This window comes from Motacilla alba, chromosome 7, assembly GCF_015832195.1.
Source record: "Motacilla alba alba isolate MOTALB_02 chromosome 7, Motacilla_alba_V1.0_pri, whole genome shotgun sequence".
NCBI lineage: Eukaryota > Metazoa > Chordata > Aves > Passeriformes > Motacillidae > Motacilla > Motacilla alba.
This window is the reverse complement of record NC_052022.1, coordinates 25,968,727-25,982,908: the sequence shown is the minus strand read 5'-3', so window position 1 is coordinate 25,982,908 and position 14,182 is coordinate 25,968,727. Positions and strand designations below refer to the sequence as shown.

The following is a 14,182-nucleotide window of genomic DNA, read 5'->3' as shown; positions in this document are numbered from 1 at the left end:
GCAGTGGGATTTGTGGACTTTTAAGTCTCACAGGTATCCTGCTAAGGCCGGCAACACACAGAAGTCAGAGGGTTCAGGCAGTAAGGAATATTGTGACAGATCAGGACTGTGGCTGACAGAAGGGCTACACAGGCCCAGGTGAGCCCCTAAAAACATGCTATATAGAACCAGGTAGTAATAGTGCTCTGTCCCCATGGGCAGTTGTCATGACTTGATGTTTTAAGGTTGTTTAAAGACTAAGCAGAGCCAGCAAGTGAAGCTTGGGAAATTGCCACAGCTCTTTATATTTTCCTTCTTCCCAAAAACATAGCTATCAAACCACAAGTCCTCTTATTCTATGGGATGAGCCTTTATTGAAATACTTGACGTTTAATTCCTTTGCTGATGTAACTTTTTATTTTTGAGGGGACATTATATTTTTCATGTGAGTCTCTTACTGAGTTCTCTAAGCTGTTTTTAAGAAACAGACCATGTGAGTACAATACTCAGACAAAGGCTCAGGCCCCAGCTGCTGGAGGTCAGCACCACATCTCCATTTGTGAAGTACTTCTTATCAACATAGCCTATGATCGTTGTCACAGCCAACATAGTCTCCTCACACGTGGGCTGGATTTGATCAGCGGGGAGAAGGAATCCATGAGTGCCCGTGTCTCGCAGTTCAAATGTGTAGGAGAGCGGAATGCCAATCGTGTGGGCCCAGTCCCGTGAGGAGCCTGAGTTACTGTCTGTGAATTTAAAAATAGAGAGGAGATATTTGTATTAAGCATGGTTCTTTAAAATACTTCCTGTTAGAGTTAATACAAGTTTATACCAGTATCCCTGAACTAAGCGGTAACCATATATCACTGTGACATGGAGAACAGTTTCTAGGTGCTGTAATTCGTAGCTATACTAAAAGTATATGGAGTTTCCTAAGTGACACTGTTCTTCATAAGGTGGCACTGTACAATAACAAGAGATGAGTTTCAGGGATTCTGTGTTTTTAGCATTTTACTGTGACTAGTATGGGGTACAAGATGGATTGGACATCTATCTGTTCTTGTACTTCATTTCCTATGTGGATACTGACTAGAATTAATATATATATTTTTAAAAGCATAATTTGGGTCAAATCTGAAAATTTTCTGGCTTCCTTGCATCTTTGTTCATCTTCCTCATGGATTGTTTTTCTTACCTATTCAGTGTAAGTACAAACCCTGGCAAAATGCAGCCCTAGGCACAGGCAAGTTGCATTACACTTACACTGCATTGCTCATGCAGTCTGTGCCTCTGGGACTGGCACTTGGGGACTGGCAAAGACAGCCACTGGAATATGCAAACCACATGGGGTCTGGAGCCAACTGCTGAGTGTTCTCACTGACTAGCGTGACTTATTGCTTACTGGGAGAATATTGGGTTTACTAGGCAGTCTCTAGGGCCCTCAATCCTCTTTGTAAAGGCTGTCAACTCATATTAGCTATGATGTGTTTGTGATGCGGCCATCCAGTCTACTAGGAACAGGGATGAAACTGATATATTTCACACAGAATTGCAAGCAGCTGCCATATGATAATGTCTGATGAAGTAACTGTAGACCTGATTGGGATTTTAATTTTTGTTTGATTCCAGTGAAGACAAATAGGAGTTTTGCTGCTGACTTCAGCAGGGTCAGGATGATCTATCACCAATCTCTTTCTGTCTGCTGTGATGGATCTGTGAGGAATCCATGTAGGAACTAGCTTCTGATCAATGCTTTGCCCGTTCCTGCAGTCAGCTTTATAAAACTTACAGAGTTATCTTATATTCAAATGACTGCTGCTGACATGTTGCACCAAACCGGCCCTTTAAATATTACACAAAGTAGAAACTCAGCAAAACAGTACTTGCTGATGCGTGTGACACAACTCTTAGAAACACAGAGCAGTCAAAGGGAAACATTAAAAAACTTACATAAAATTAAAGCAGTTGATCCTACTTTGTAGCTGGTCCCATACTTTCCTGTCAATGTAGCAGCTGCTTCCTTTGCAACTTGCATCTGGAAATTCAAAATAGGAACAGCCTTGGCATCAGTGGCAGTACATTTGGCAATTATTTTGAGTGGACCAAAATTTTTTTCTCTTTCAGCTTTTCATTTACATATGATCAGCTTTAAGTTTTGATATTACTTCAGGTCTTTAGAGGAACCCATTAGAAACATTTGAACAAATTGTTCTTGATTCTTTTTAATGCATATTGTGTTAAAATTTTAAAGATTACTCTGCTACTAGGTAGAGATTCTATTTGCTCTACTGCAAAGCTACAGCCTGTATTTTGGAGAATTTAGAGTCTATGCTATATAACACACTGGTACTGACTACAGCAGTGATTGACCTCTTACTTATTTTATTTAGACTCTGTATCCCACCATCCTTAGAAACTGATCCATAGACAATATAAATGACTTCTTCAATGACTCATAAGAAATCCAAACCCAAATCCCTCATGCTCTCGACTAGTGCTTCATCTACTGGAATCTTCATAAATACGCACATAAGTGAACTTAAATCAGAACTCTCACAAACTGAGGGAAGAAATAACTAAGAAATAGGTACTTACTTTGCTCCTATTTTTCTGAGCATGTTTGGAATACCTTTTTTGGACACAATCACGATAACCATATGTGTATAATGTGCTGGCATCCTAAAGTTAAATTCATTCTTGTATGCAGTGAAAGTTGGTGCTCTTCTCCACTTACCTTGCTTTGCATTAACCCTATCTGTAGTAGTTCCGTTTTCCTGATTTAAGATGAAGAACTAGGGTTTCTGAGGCAAATAAACCTTACTGATGCTGAACAGAGAAGCAGTAACTCTGTTCAAGCCAAGTCCCTGAACAAACCCAGCTCCTCTGAAGGAAAGGCAAGAGTGCAAGTAAAGTTGCACCACGTGCTACTGCCTGTGTTTGCTCTCTACAAAGGTAGAAGATAAATGTTTTGCCCTACCAGTTCTTCATTGTTACTTGGAGGCTTAGTTGTGGAACCATATGGGGTGAGGATGAGCTGTCCGTAGGAGTGAATTGTTAAATAGCACAAAATGTCACTCTTCTTGCTTTTGATAAACTGAGCCACAGCTCTTGTCTCAGGCTCTGATTCCGGCCCAGATCCACAGAAGACATCACTGCTGCAGTTAAAGGATACACCAACACCTGGGGAGGAATACAAACACTGAATCGATGGAGAAATACAGAACACCAGTTCAGAAATTTACCTTGGAGTGTTAAGGCATGTGTTTATGTGGGCAGGGGACTAGACAGCTCAGTGGGACTTTAGCATTACACTCAGTAGGTAGCAACTAAAATTTGATGCAAGACTAAAATATTTATTGCACATTTACAGGATGGCTGCGACACTCTGACACCAGCACAGTGTACCACATGCCAGGGAAGCTTTGGAGGCTCCTTGAAATTCATGGCAAATGTAAACACTGGCTGTTAAGTGACTAACTCTTAACATTCCTGCCTAGAGCTGATGCTTGCTCCTGCAGTGAGTTAGAGGTATAGTTACATAAGAGAAATTTTCTGCTCACAAAAATAAGTGCTGGTTGAAAGTCAATGAGTTAATATTTTGACAAACCAGGATTTTATTTTTATATATGCCTTGATGACAAGGTGAATATTCCTTTCTTATAGGACTATATTTTATTTCAGAAACTAGTTATTACTCTTGCTTTACTTTTGTGTTCATGATCTAAAATACTTCAAACTTACTGCCCCAGGATGAATTGAAGTTTCGGTTCAGATCTGTGCCATAGCAGCTGCCATTCTTATATGGAGAACGGCTTTTCCTCCACAAACGATCCTGAAGAAAAGTAACTTCTGTTACACAATAAAAACTCAATGATCCATATGGCCCAGTGATTATATGGTGTAAATATCCCTTTTTATTTGACCTCCGCAGTCTAACTAACCCTGTTATTGCAAGAGTACAACTCGGTGTGCAAGGGTGATAAAGCTCAGTGACAGAACAATTCATTGACGACAGCCAGGCTGTCATAAGCCACAAATCTGTGTGCACCCTGAAATAAGCCTCCTGAACTTTTTTTTTTTTTAAAAGTATGCTTTTTCTGTAGTACTCAACTGCTTCTGTGCACTGTGGCCCTCCTAACCAAGGCATTGTGAGGGATAAGAGAGTACATTTCAGATTCAGGAAGATTGATTCTTTTTTGTCAGCTAATCTTGTTACTGCTCCCTGGTTCCCTGCTATACTCATGGCTATACAGGTTCTGTGCAGACCTCACTGCACTACCTGCATGAGCTTCCCAGCTGAATTACCTGTGCATCCATGTGCAGGGTTTGGTATGCCCCACACCTGCCAGGGAGCAAGGTGGGAGACAGCCCGATCCACATGGTGGTAGCCAAGGGCCATCCAAAGGTCCTGCATTAAAAGGTGCTTCAACAGGGCACTGGGGCCTAAAAGCATGGTGAGAGTGGCTGAAGACCAACATTTTGCATTATTCTCCCTATCAGAAAAGGAAGATTATTTGGGAGGGCACACCTCTTTCATAACCGAATAGTCTAATATTTGACCAATTCTCCTCCTGTGCCGTGCAAAGGTTCTAAGACCCATCTGCTACTTGACATCTTTTATGAAGAATGAATAACTCTTCCAGACATACTTAAATCCATCAACCAAGCCTTGAGCTGTTATCAAAGAAGTAATCCCATCCCCAGAAACCCAAAACCAATTGATCCTGTGGTTTTGTCTTCCCAAGTCTTGTGATGTTTGCTAGCAATATTTAGCTCATTATAAGTGATCACTGATTTACAAGAAGAAACTAAATCTCTCTGCCATGAGAGGATTTATATGAGTATCACTGTTTTCTGTTTAAGCATAATTGCTATGACCCTATCTAAAAGTAACAAAACATGCTGGGCACATCTAACTTTCAGTCTAGTTCCTGGATTTTCACTGCTTACTTCTTCCCAGGAATAGATGTAGCCATCAATATTGAGGACTGGCAAGACATAGAGATCCAAATTCTGCAGAAATCTGCTTATCTTTGGGTCAGTTTTGTAATTTTGAAGAATCTGAAAAGAAAACATACAGAGCACTGAGCAGAGAATTTGGTGGTAATCACTGCAAAGAGTGAGTTTAGAACTATCATCAGGTGATTACTCACTCCTGGATATCACCATGGTACCCAACTTCTACTTGATCCCCAGTGTGCCAGGTACTTTTTCTATACACATGGAACATTGCTACATCATAGATTATGATTTCTTTATTTCAGAAGGACTGTGACTCTTTGATAGAGAGAGGCTTGATCTAACAGCCATTGTGAGAAAAGGAGAGGTTGATGCCAAGTTTTGGAAAGCTTTGGGAACATTCAGGTGGAGGAACTGGCGCACTAATTAATACCGTCCCATATCTCAAACCGTGGTTTGGACTTTGGTCTCCCCTACCATGCATGAATTTTGCAAATCATATTTTAAGAGAAAAGCATAATACTTGGTACCACAATAGAAAAGATAACTGTAGCATCCAAAGTGATATGGTTTGCTTATTATATAAATGGAAGAGTAAGAACTCACTTCTTTCACAAACCACTGACAGAAGGCTGGAGAGATCCATTCTCTGGCATGAATTCCACAGTCCATCCAAATTATCTTTTTGGTTTTATTTGATGGTTGGCTGATCTAAGAGAATGTAAATGTGATAATTTTAAAACTGTTACATTACAATAAAATAGCTTAATGTAATACAGGAAAGTAAAAGCTGTGCCATGATATGCTGTTGAGCCATCTGAGATTATTATTATTATTATTACAGACATTTTTATGACAAGCTCTTTTTCCTTATAGCCCCATCCTTATAGCATTACAAGGCATGAGTTTTAAAGTGTCTGTTGAGCAAAAGTGTCAATAGAACAGTTAATAGAACCGTTTCCTTTTTTCCTTTTTCATTTGTATTCATCATTCACAAGAGTGGTTGCTCTTAGTTGAAGATTTTAAATTTTTTTGTTTTTAGGAGGGAAGTAACAAAAAGACAGGGTGTCTAATACTACTCAGTGATAGGAATAGATTAGGCAATAACTAACCCAGATATTAAGACTATGTTTTTTGCTAGTGTGTCCAATTAAAAAGTCATGGAATACTGCTAGCAGAAAGGCTGTCTGCTGTAAAAAGTAATAAAAAACAAAGACTAAAAGTCTTTATCCTCACACACAGCTGTTGCCAAGCTAGTTTCAGCTTGATTTGTATTTCTAAACAAGGCTTCAGTTAAATTTGTTGTTTTCAGTACATAATAGCAATAGCAAACTCATAATGATAGTGTCTGTTAAATGTGGCAAATCTTACCATAATGTAGAGGAGTAAAACCATCTCCTGTTACTTCAGTGGATTGGGATGAACCCTATCTTAGGAAACATCTGAATCCTGTCTTCTCCTGAGTACTTTTCTTTTTTTGTTAAGATATGTTTTATTATTGAGGGAAATTTCCTCCCTTACCTGTAGGTAATACATTGTTCGATTCTCAAATGTCTTCCCCAGGATGTGCTGAGTCACCAGCTCACTGTTGTTCTTCTGGATCTGAGTCATCCATTGGTAAATCTGAAATAGTTGCAAAGAATTCTTGTCCAAAGTGGGAGTTTCCTTCTCTTTCCCACTTCCGTTTCCAGATTAAAGCATTTTCTTTTGTTTAGACAAGGAACATTTTCCTCAGAGTTTATTTCAGCCTGTGGTGTCACTTACAGGCATGGAAGGTGTTTCACGTGCCTCTGTGCAAAGGCATGGCTGTATCTCACTGGGTGTTAAAAGGGAACATTGCTGCAATGCGACACAGATACTCCATTCTGGATCCCATTCCACATGCCCATCCTACTGGGCATCTTCCTGTGGAGTTCACCAGACATGAATCCACACCAATAACTCTTCAAAACACTATTACAGTCTCTTCCCTATCAGCCCTGATTCTCCACATCTGAGTCAACAGTAGTCATCCTCAATGGGTAGCTCAAGAAAACCTACGTGATGGTTGACTTGGTTCTCTCATTTTTATTATGCAGCTAGGAGAAAGAACTGCCACCATGAGCTGCTTTTGTCCAGGTTTGCCAACTGGTGTGTGAAACATGGCACTGAGGGGTCATCACTGCCCACCCCTAGGACATTGTTTTCTCCTGAAGTGCCAAAACCCTGCCCTTAAATCACTTCTTTCCACAGATCTCCCACTGTTCACCTCTTCTTCCCCACTGGGATTCCAGACACCACAATAGTCATTGCACTGCACAATTGCCTCAGCACCAAACAATCTGGGACTTAAATGAATAAATACTAAATAATAAAGAATGACAGGGTAGAAAGGTAGCAAACCAGCCAAATGAAACACAGAATATTATCTGCAAAACAGTGCAGCTGCTTCACACAGATAATTTATATTTTGTTCAGTGAAGAATTGCAGATTTAATAAAAATCAATGGCAAATCCATATTCAATTCAACCAAGCTAGGATTCTAGTCAAAGAGTAAGGACTAATTCTTTAAAGAAGAAAGTCAGAATGAGGTCCACTGACTTTAGCTAAGCTTCCTGCAAACACAGAATTGCCTTCTGTGGCATTTACAGAACAGAAAACAACAAAGTACACAAGCAGACTTAGGTTTTTCTTTACCTCTTCCATTGGATGGTATTCAGTGTAGACATAACCTCCTGAGACCTCTCTGTGGCTGCTCCTCTCCCTTGGCATGCTCTGATCCACAAGTTTCTGCACATCAGGTATTAGGACTCTGAAGTATGGGGAAAGGGAAGATAGAAGGAAAAATAATTCTGAACAGTTGCTGCAGAACTGTCATGGTGGGTTCATTGCTTACAAAAGGATTTAACCTCTTCCGTTGTGATTTGCCTGGCAAGATCATCCCCATCAGCATTATAGCTACTTTCATGTAAAGCAAAGTTCAACGTAATGAGATTTTCACAGGGTTTTAACAATACTAATTTTTACCAGATTTTTTAAGTTGTCAATTTTCTACCAAGAAAAAAAAAAGCTCAAGATTTTATTTTTTTCACCACTACTTTTTTTGAGCAAAATTCAAAAAATAACACCTTTGGGAAAAGGAAGGAAAAGAGAAAAATTTAAGATTAGATTTTAATGTATTTTATTGAGACATTTTGAATTTGCAACGATTTCACAGAAATATTCATTGCAATTTGCAAAAATCAGAACAATCTCCTTATTTCCTTCAAAGAGCCTTTTTTTTTTTTTTTGCTTTTTAGCTACAAAAATAGCTCAGAAACTAGTATAAGACAGGCATGATTCCATAATCCAGGGAGTCAATAAATCCTTTCCCTTGGCTCCAGTGGACTTTGGATGAGAGGCTGCTCTTTCTCACTGCAATCAGCCCCTTGTAAATGCTGCAAATCTGTGCTCATTGTAAACACTTGCGATAAGACAATTGCAAAGGTAGCTTCAACACTGTTGAACTCACATGCTGGAAGTGCTAACAGGCTTTTCTGCTGACAGTGGCACTTAGAAGCATTTCTGGGAACTGCATGTAAGGAACTTTTTAAACTTTCAGTCTGAGCTTTGATGTTTATTCAGATCTAAACTTCAAACTAAAATTCAGGCAGTGAAAATTTCCATGAAGTGAAACCACACACACACAAAATATCTTATCAGTGCTCTGGAAAATTCAAACCACAGAGTCTGACACAGTTGGAATATTGATGTCCTTATTATAGTTTGTCATTTATGTCTCTATCATTATATACCTGACTGCCATGTTACCTTTCCTGCATGCCAGCTGCCTTCTAAAGGGTGGTTCCTGCTTTGAATCTGTTACAGGAACTTTGACTCTATTACTGTTGTACTCATCTCAGCCTCTTTGCAATACATACCCAAAATTTTCATCATGACTAATAATTGCTCCTCTTTCTTTAGAACCCTATATAAGGTAGATACAGTTCTGGCCAAGGGAAAACAAAGTTGAGAGGCTAATTTCAGTTTAGTATTTAAATTTCCACTAGAATCAGTTGAAACCATTAAAAAATGAAGAGTCTTGACATAAAAAAGTGATTAAATATCTTCTAGAATGTTGTCTAAGTACTGAATATCTAAACCTCATACTAGATAATTTGTATTAGCTCCAACCTTGTATCTCTTCATCTTTGGTTGTCAGGGCATCACACTTACTAAAGGAACTTGTCACGCAAGATGCAAGATGTCAAGATCAGCTTTAACTCAAAACAACTTTGAAGTGACACCAATCCTCCTTAAACTCATCTTTGATTGGTAAATGTCAGTGTATGTCCATCTATAGGCCATTTGTCATCGGCCCTGAATGACTATAGAGTTTTTGATATTAAATACCACTAGATTAAATTGGCTACTGGTTACCTGAAAAAGCCAGTTCCAAAAGGGAACAGCTCTGTGTGAGGAATAGCTTTTATTTAATCCCATTTTCCTTTATAAACACTCTTTGTATCCGGATTAGGTCTTCTGGCTGTAAGCAAGGGAAGATGTGGCTGCATAGGTGTGATAAGACATTGTGGGGCATTTGCAGGTTGTGGCTCCCAGTTGTGTGCATAGTGCCCACCTGCCACTGGGATCTTTGTCCCAAGCTGGGATGTCTCTCTTTAGCTGGATGGTCCCAGGGAATTTTCACCAGCCTGGTGAAGGGGATGGGGGTAGAAAAATTAAGCTTTTGAAGAAAGTGGCTGAATATTCACTTTGAAAGATCTCCAAACCAGAGGGGTAACAAGAGACAGGAAAGGGAAGAGGAGAGCTAGACACTGTTTCCCAGAAGTGACACAAATTAAACCTTTGGGCTCTCCAGAAGTGGAAGGACCCTCCATTCAGATATCCATGCTTTCCAAGAGCAAAGCATGCTCTTGTAAGTAGTGGTTACACCAAGTTTGGCCTCTTGAGTTCAGACTGAAAAATTGAGTCATATAGCCAAGTGCCATCCTCTCAGTGACCACTGAGAAGGCCACAGCAGGAAACGAGACAGATTGGGCTGTCTCAGGTTCCTGCTCCAGATTCACAGTCCAGGCTAGGTGGAAGGTAAATGCATAGGGCAGAGGGAATGGGCTTTTAAAGGTTCATACAGCATCTCTTTGTTTGGCTGGTCAAGGTAAGTTGGAGGCATTTGGAACAAAGGTTGGGTCCTATTGCCAGTACTATCTGACTTTTTATCAGATAGGGCTTGGTCCTGTTCTGATAGCAAGGAAGATTATTAGAGCTGGCCTTCCCCATCAAGGTATTAGAGATTGTACCTGTAAGAGATCATATGCTGAGCTAAGCTGTCTTTCGCCTCCTGCACCAGAGGGGCTGGGATCCTTATGTGCAGGTCTTCCCCAGCCCTGATGTCTTCAGGCAGCAGGGGTTTCCACAAGTCCAGCTGCGCAGAGAAAAAAGAAATGCACAAATGAAGCTCTGTTTTCAGAATGAGAACTGTATTAGAGTAGTTGCATATCAACAAATGAAAGATTTCCTTCAAATTGTCCTGGTAACTCTCCAGTCATCTGTTCATAGAGCACACAGCACAGGCTTAGCGCTTTTATTGACTCAGGCACCACTGGTAAGGAGCACCGTTTTCACACAGCCATCCAAAGAAATGAACATTTTCATATAAATTCCTTCAGGCAGTAGAAGGGCAATTCCATACTACATTAAAACAAAAAAAAAAAAGTTAAATAAAGCTTTTTCTACTTTACTTTAACCTTCACTCCTATCATAAGCTACATGCATATCTGTTTCACAGCCCAAGACCGCACTCTGCTTGTTGGGCACATGTAGTTATTTTTACTTACCATGAAAGTACTGCAAAGAAGTTGAAGATGCTGAACTTGTTGAATTGTTTCTGGTACAACATGCAGAACCTGATCCCTGGAAATTCAGTAGAGAAACAAGACCAGTTTTAAGGTCTGTTAAAGTATCCATTATTTCAGAAGTCAAAAGGACATATTTTGTTATGTAGAAGGAAGACAGCATGTAACAGTGCTGTTCCAACAAAAACACCTCTAAATTATGAATTTGTGAAATGTCTTGGCTGCAAACAGGACTAAGTGACGTGACTTTCCTATTGCTAGAGCATTAGCCACTCTGCTTCCTCTCCAGTGGCAGTGTTGTATTCACCATACCAGCTTTGCAGAAGCCAACTGCTTGCATGAGGCCTCGTGTGTTTCTGCCTTTGCAGGACCAGAGCCAGAATGAGGGCATTGGTAATACATGAGAAACTGTTTATTTGATAAGGTGTCTCTTTTTCTCCCTCACATTCGGGATTTGTTCAATTATTCCAGATTAACTTTGTGCTTGGCCGGTCTATTTCAGCATGCAGAACCTTTTGATAGTCATGATGAATGAACATTGCTAAGAACTTAAGCTGTCCACAAACTGCTTTTCATGAGAATAGCCAATTTATTCCAAAACAGCAAACAATGTGGTCTCCAGAACTGCATATTCTTACTCAATTCACAAGAAATAAAAATTTCCAGTACAGAATCTATAATTTTATATTTCTAGAGAAGACTCACAGAATCCAGTGTCTTAGTATATGTTTTCATGAGATCCCATGAAACTTTTATATACTACAGGCTTCATCTGATAAAAATATTTAAAGTTTACAAAGAACAAATTAAAATGGATGGAAATGCAGAAAAAGAAAATCAGTACATTCTGTTAAAAATGCCCTGGCAAGTTTTTTGTATTTTTTTTTTTAGTGTTCATTCAGATAGCTTTCCAGGATTGACAGCAAGTGTGATGTTTCTAGTGGAAGGGTTTCAGAATGAGGGGTGGATGTTGATGACTACATTGCATTACTCAAAGGTGGGAGACCAGTTATCCACTACTGATGAGAACACAATAGAATGGGCAATACTAGAAACTTTCCTAGTTGCTAGCAACCAAAAACTGCTTCACAGTCTCTTGTGGTGACTTCAATGGAGTCTTTACCTGACAAGTATAAAAATCGAACATTTTACATTTTAAAGCTTTTGTAGCAGAAATTCTTGTTGCAAAAGTAAGCCATGGTCATTATAGTCACCAACATAATATGCTCTCATCATCTGAACTGCAACTGCCATCTTTGGTGCTTCCATGCAGGAATGTACAATTATCAGCATAATATACATACAAATAGAATTCACTACTCATTCACTTTACCCCCAGAGGAATAGAGGCATTTGTGGATTTTTTACATCTCTCTTGAACATATCACCTTTTCTGAGTGAGAACTTGATAGTTAAAACAGGCAGTTCACTACTGGTTTATGAGATGCCAATAGCCCCATATCTGTGGGGGAAAATGAGTACACTTGTATTGCTCGTAGGAATGGTATAACACTCATGTTATACAGATTGGTACAACAGTCATGATGTCTTTAATAAACCTTGTAGATGCAGGACAAACATCTTTGCTAGCAGAATAAACATCTCAGCTGCAGTTCAGAGTTTATTCTCTCTAAATGCCTAGGCTTGCTATGTTCTTTGTCTGTCAGGAAGGGAAACAATATCCTGTAATATCTTTCTATCCTCATTGACATTATGTCTTAATTACACCAAATCAGAGAAATTCCAGACAGTCAGATTGCTGCCAGATGGCCAGCTCTTATTTACTGATAAACCTTTCACAATAGCCAGTGTGGAGACAAACCATTTTTAATAGTAAATTAAGATTAGAAAGCATACATTTGTTTATGATTATGGACTAAGTTTCTCAGTAGAGAAGTGCAAAGTCAGCCCATGTGACCCCATGAGAATGACAGTTTTTAAAATTCTACAGTTAAGCTTGTTTAACAAATAAAGGAACTTTTCTCAGCACAAACTATGTCCTTGGATGCTCATAGATTAGATATTTCATTTCATTGTTAAACAGAGCAGAGGACAATGAAAATGGGCTTTACTAATAATTTGGTATTTGTGCAGGTGCTGCCCACCCAAAGTCACAATGACCATTCAATACCTGTTTTTAAATTCCATGCAAGTACTAGACCGGTTCAATTCTGGACAATAATTAGAAACAAAAATGAAAAATACATTACCAGGGATCTGCTGAATTCCATTCACTGAAATCAGGCTCTAACTGCATCTCTGATACAAATCTAAAGACTAAATATTATCCAGGGAAATAATACATTTGAAGTAGTGACTCTGTATGCTCTGCTAGGAGATTTTCCAGGAGAGCTGCTGAATGGGTACACTATGAGGGAACTTACTTGCTGTAGGTATTGCTTGATTCTCTGTCCTTTTCATGACTATATTCTAGGAATATAATTCATCTAGAGGTATTCAGCCCCTGGCTACTTTCTCAGTTTTCTTTAGAAAACTCCATGTATAAACTTACGTGTGAATAGGTGACCTCCACACTATGCTCATGCCCACCCTGCAAATCCCAGCTGCCACAATGGCAGCTACCAAGCTCCTTGAAAGTTGAGGGTGAATGAAACAAAAACAGTTTAGACAGGCAAAGAGAACAATTTTACATCACTCATTTTCTGAAGTGCAACTGAGAATGGAAAATAAAGCATAACTAGAGGTTTCATACTTTTCAAAACATTAATCAGTAGTAAAAAATGTGATAATCTCTTTCTCTGAACACCTTGGAGTGAAGATTGTCTGGAATAACTCCCTTAGCTTTTTTTTTTTTTTTTTTTTTTTTTTTTTTTTTTTTTTTTTTTTTTTTTTTTTTTGTAGTAGTAGTAGTAGTAGTAGTAGTAGTAGTAATTGTTACAGATTTCCAACAGGTCTTCACTGTCTTTTTCATATAACCTAATCTGTCTTTTATTAATAGATATAATTTTGCTCAGTCATACCCCTTGCTTTATACTCAGAAAAGGCATTTTACTGCTGCAGCATCTGGTTTCAAGTTCATTAAGAAAGAGGCTAAGCCAAATACATTTCAACTAATGGAAACAGGGCATCCTGAGATGCATTTGAGGGCTATTCTGTGGCTCCTACAGCTGTAGCTATGTCTTTTTTGGTTTGGATTAGATTCACTCATTCTTCATTTCCCATCTTCATGATTTCTTTCCCAATCTTACAAAGCTTACAGCTTAGTAACCCTGTGTGCAGTTTTCCAGCTCATAATTGTTATTATTATTCTTACACAGTTTCTGGGTCTTTCGCTGCATGCACAATTCTTCATGAAACCTGTTCACACTCACCTCTCATATTGCAATTTCAAGCTGAATTTTCCAGGAATTAGCATCCCCAGAGAAAAGATGATCCCAAGAGAAAGCCACAT

The 14,182-nt window shown here is 39.0% G+C and overlaps 1 protein-coding gene across 1 annotated transcript; it reads right to left on the bottom strand.

The window, feature by feature from the left end:
• Positions 1-456: 456 nt before the first annotated feature.
• Positions 457-14,182, bottom strand: CPO (carboxypeptidase O). Its single transcript, XM_038143085.1, has 11 exons — positions 14,103-14,182; positions 10,753-10,828; positions 10,216-10,340; positions 7,616-7,730; positions 6,460-6,561; positions 5,545-5,649; positions 4,930-5,040; positions 3,721-3,811; positions 2,957-3,159; positions 1,930-2,014; positions 457-725 (listed from the first exon to the last, which is right to left on the bottom strand). Exons 1-11 carry the CDS (start codon positions 14,180-14,182, stop codon positions 457-459), a joined length of 1,362 nt encoding a protein of 453 aa, XP_037999013.1.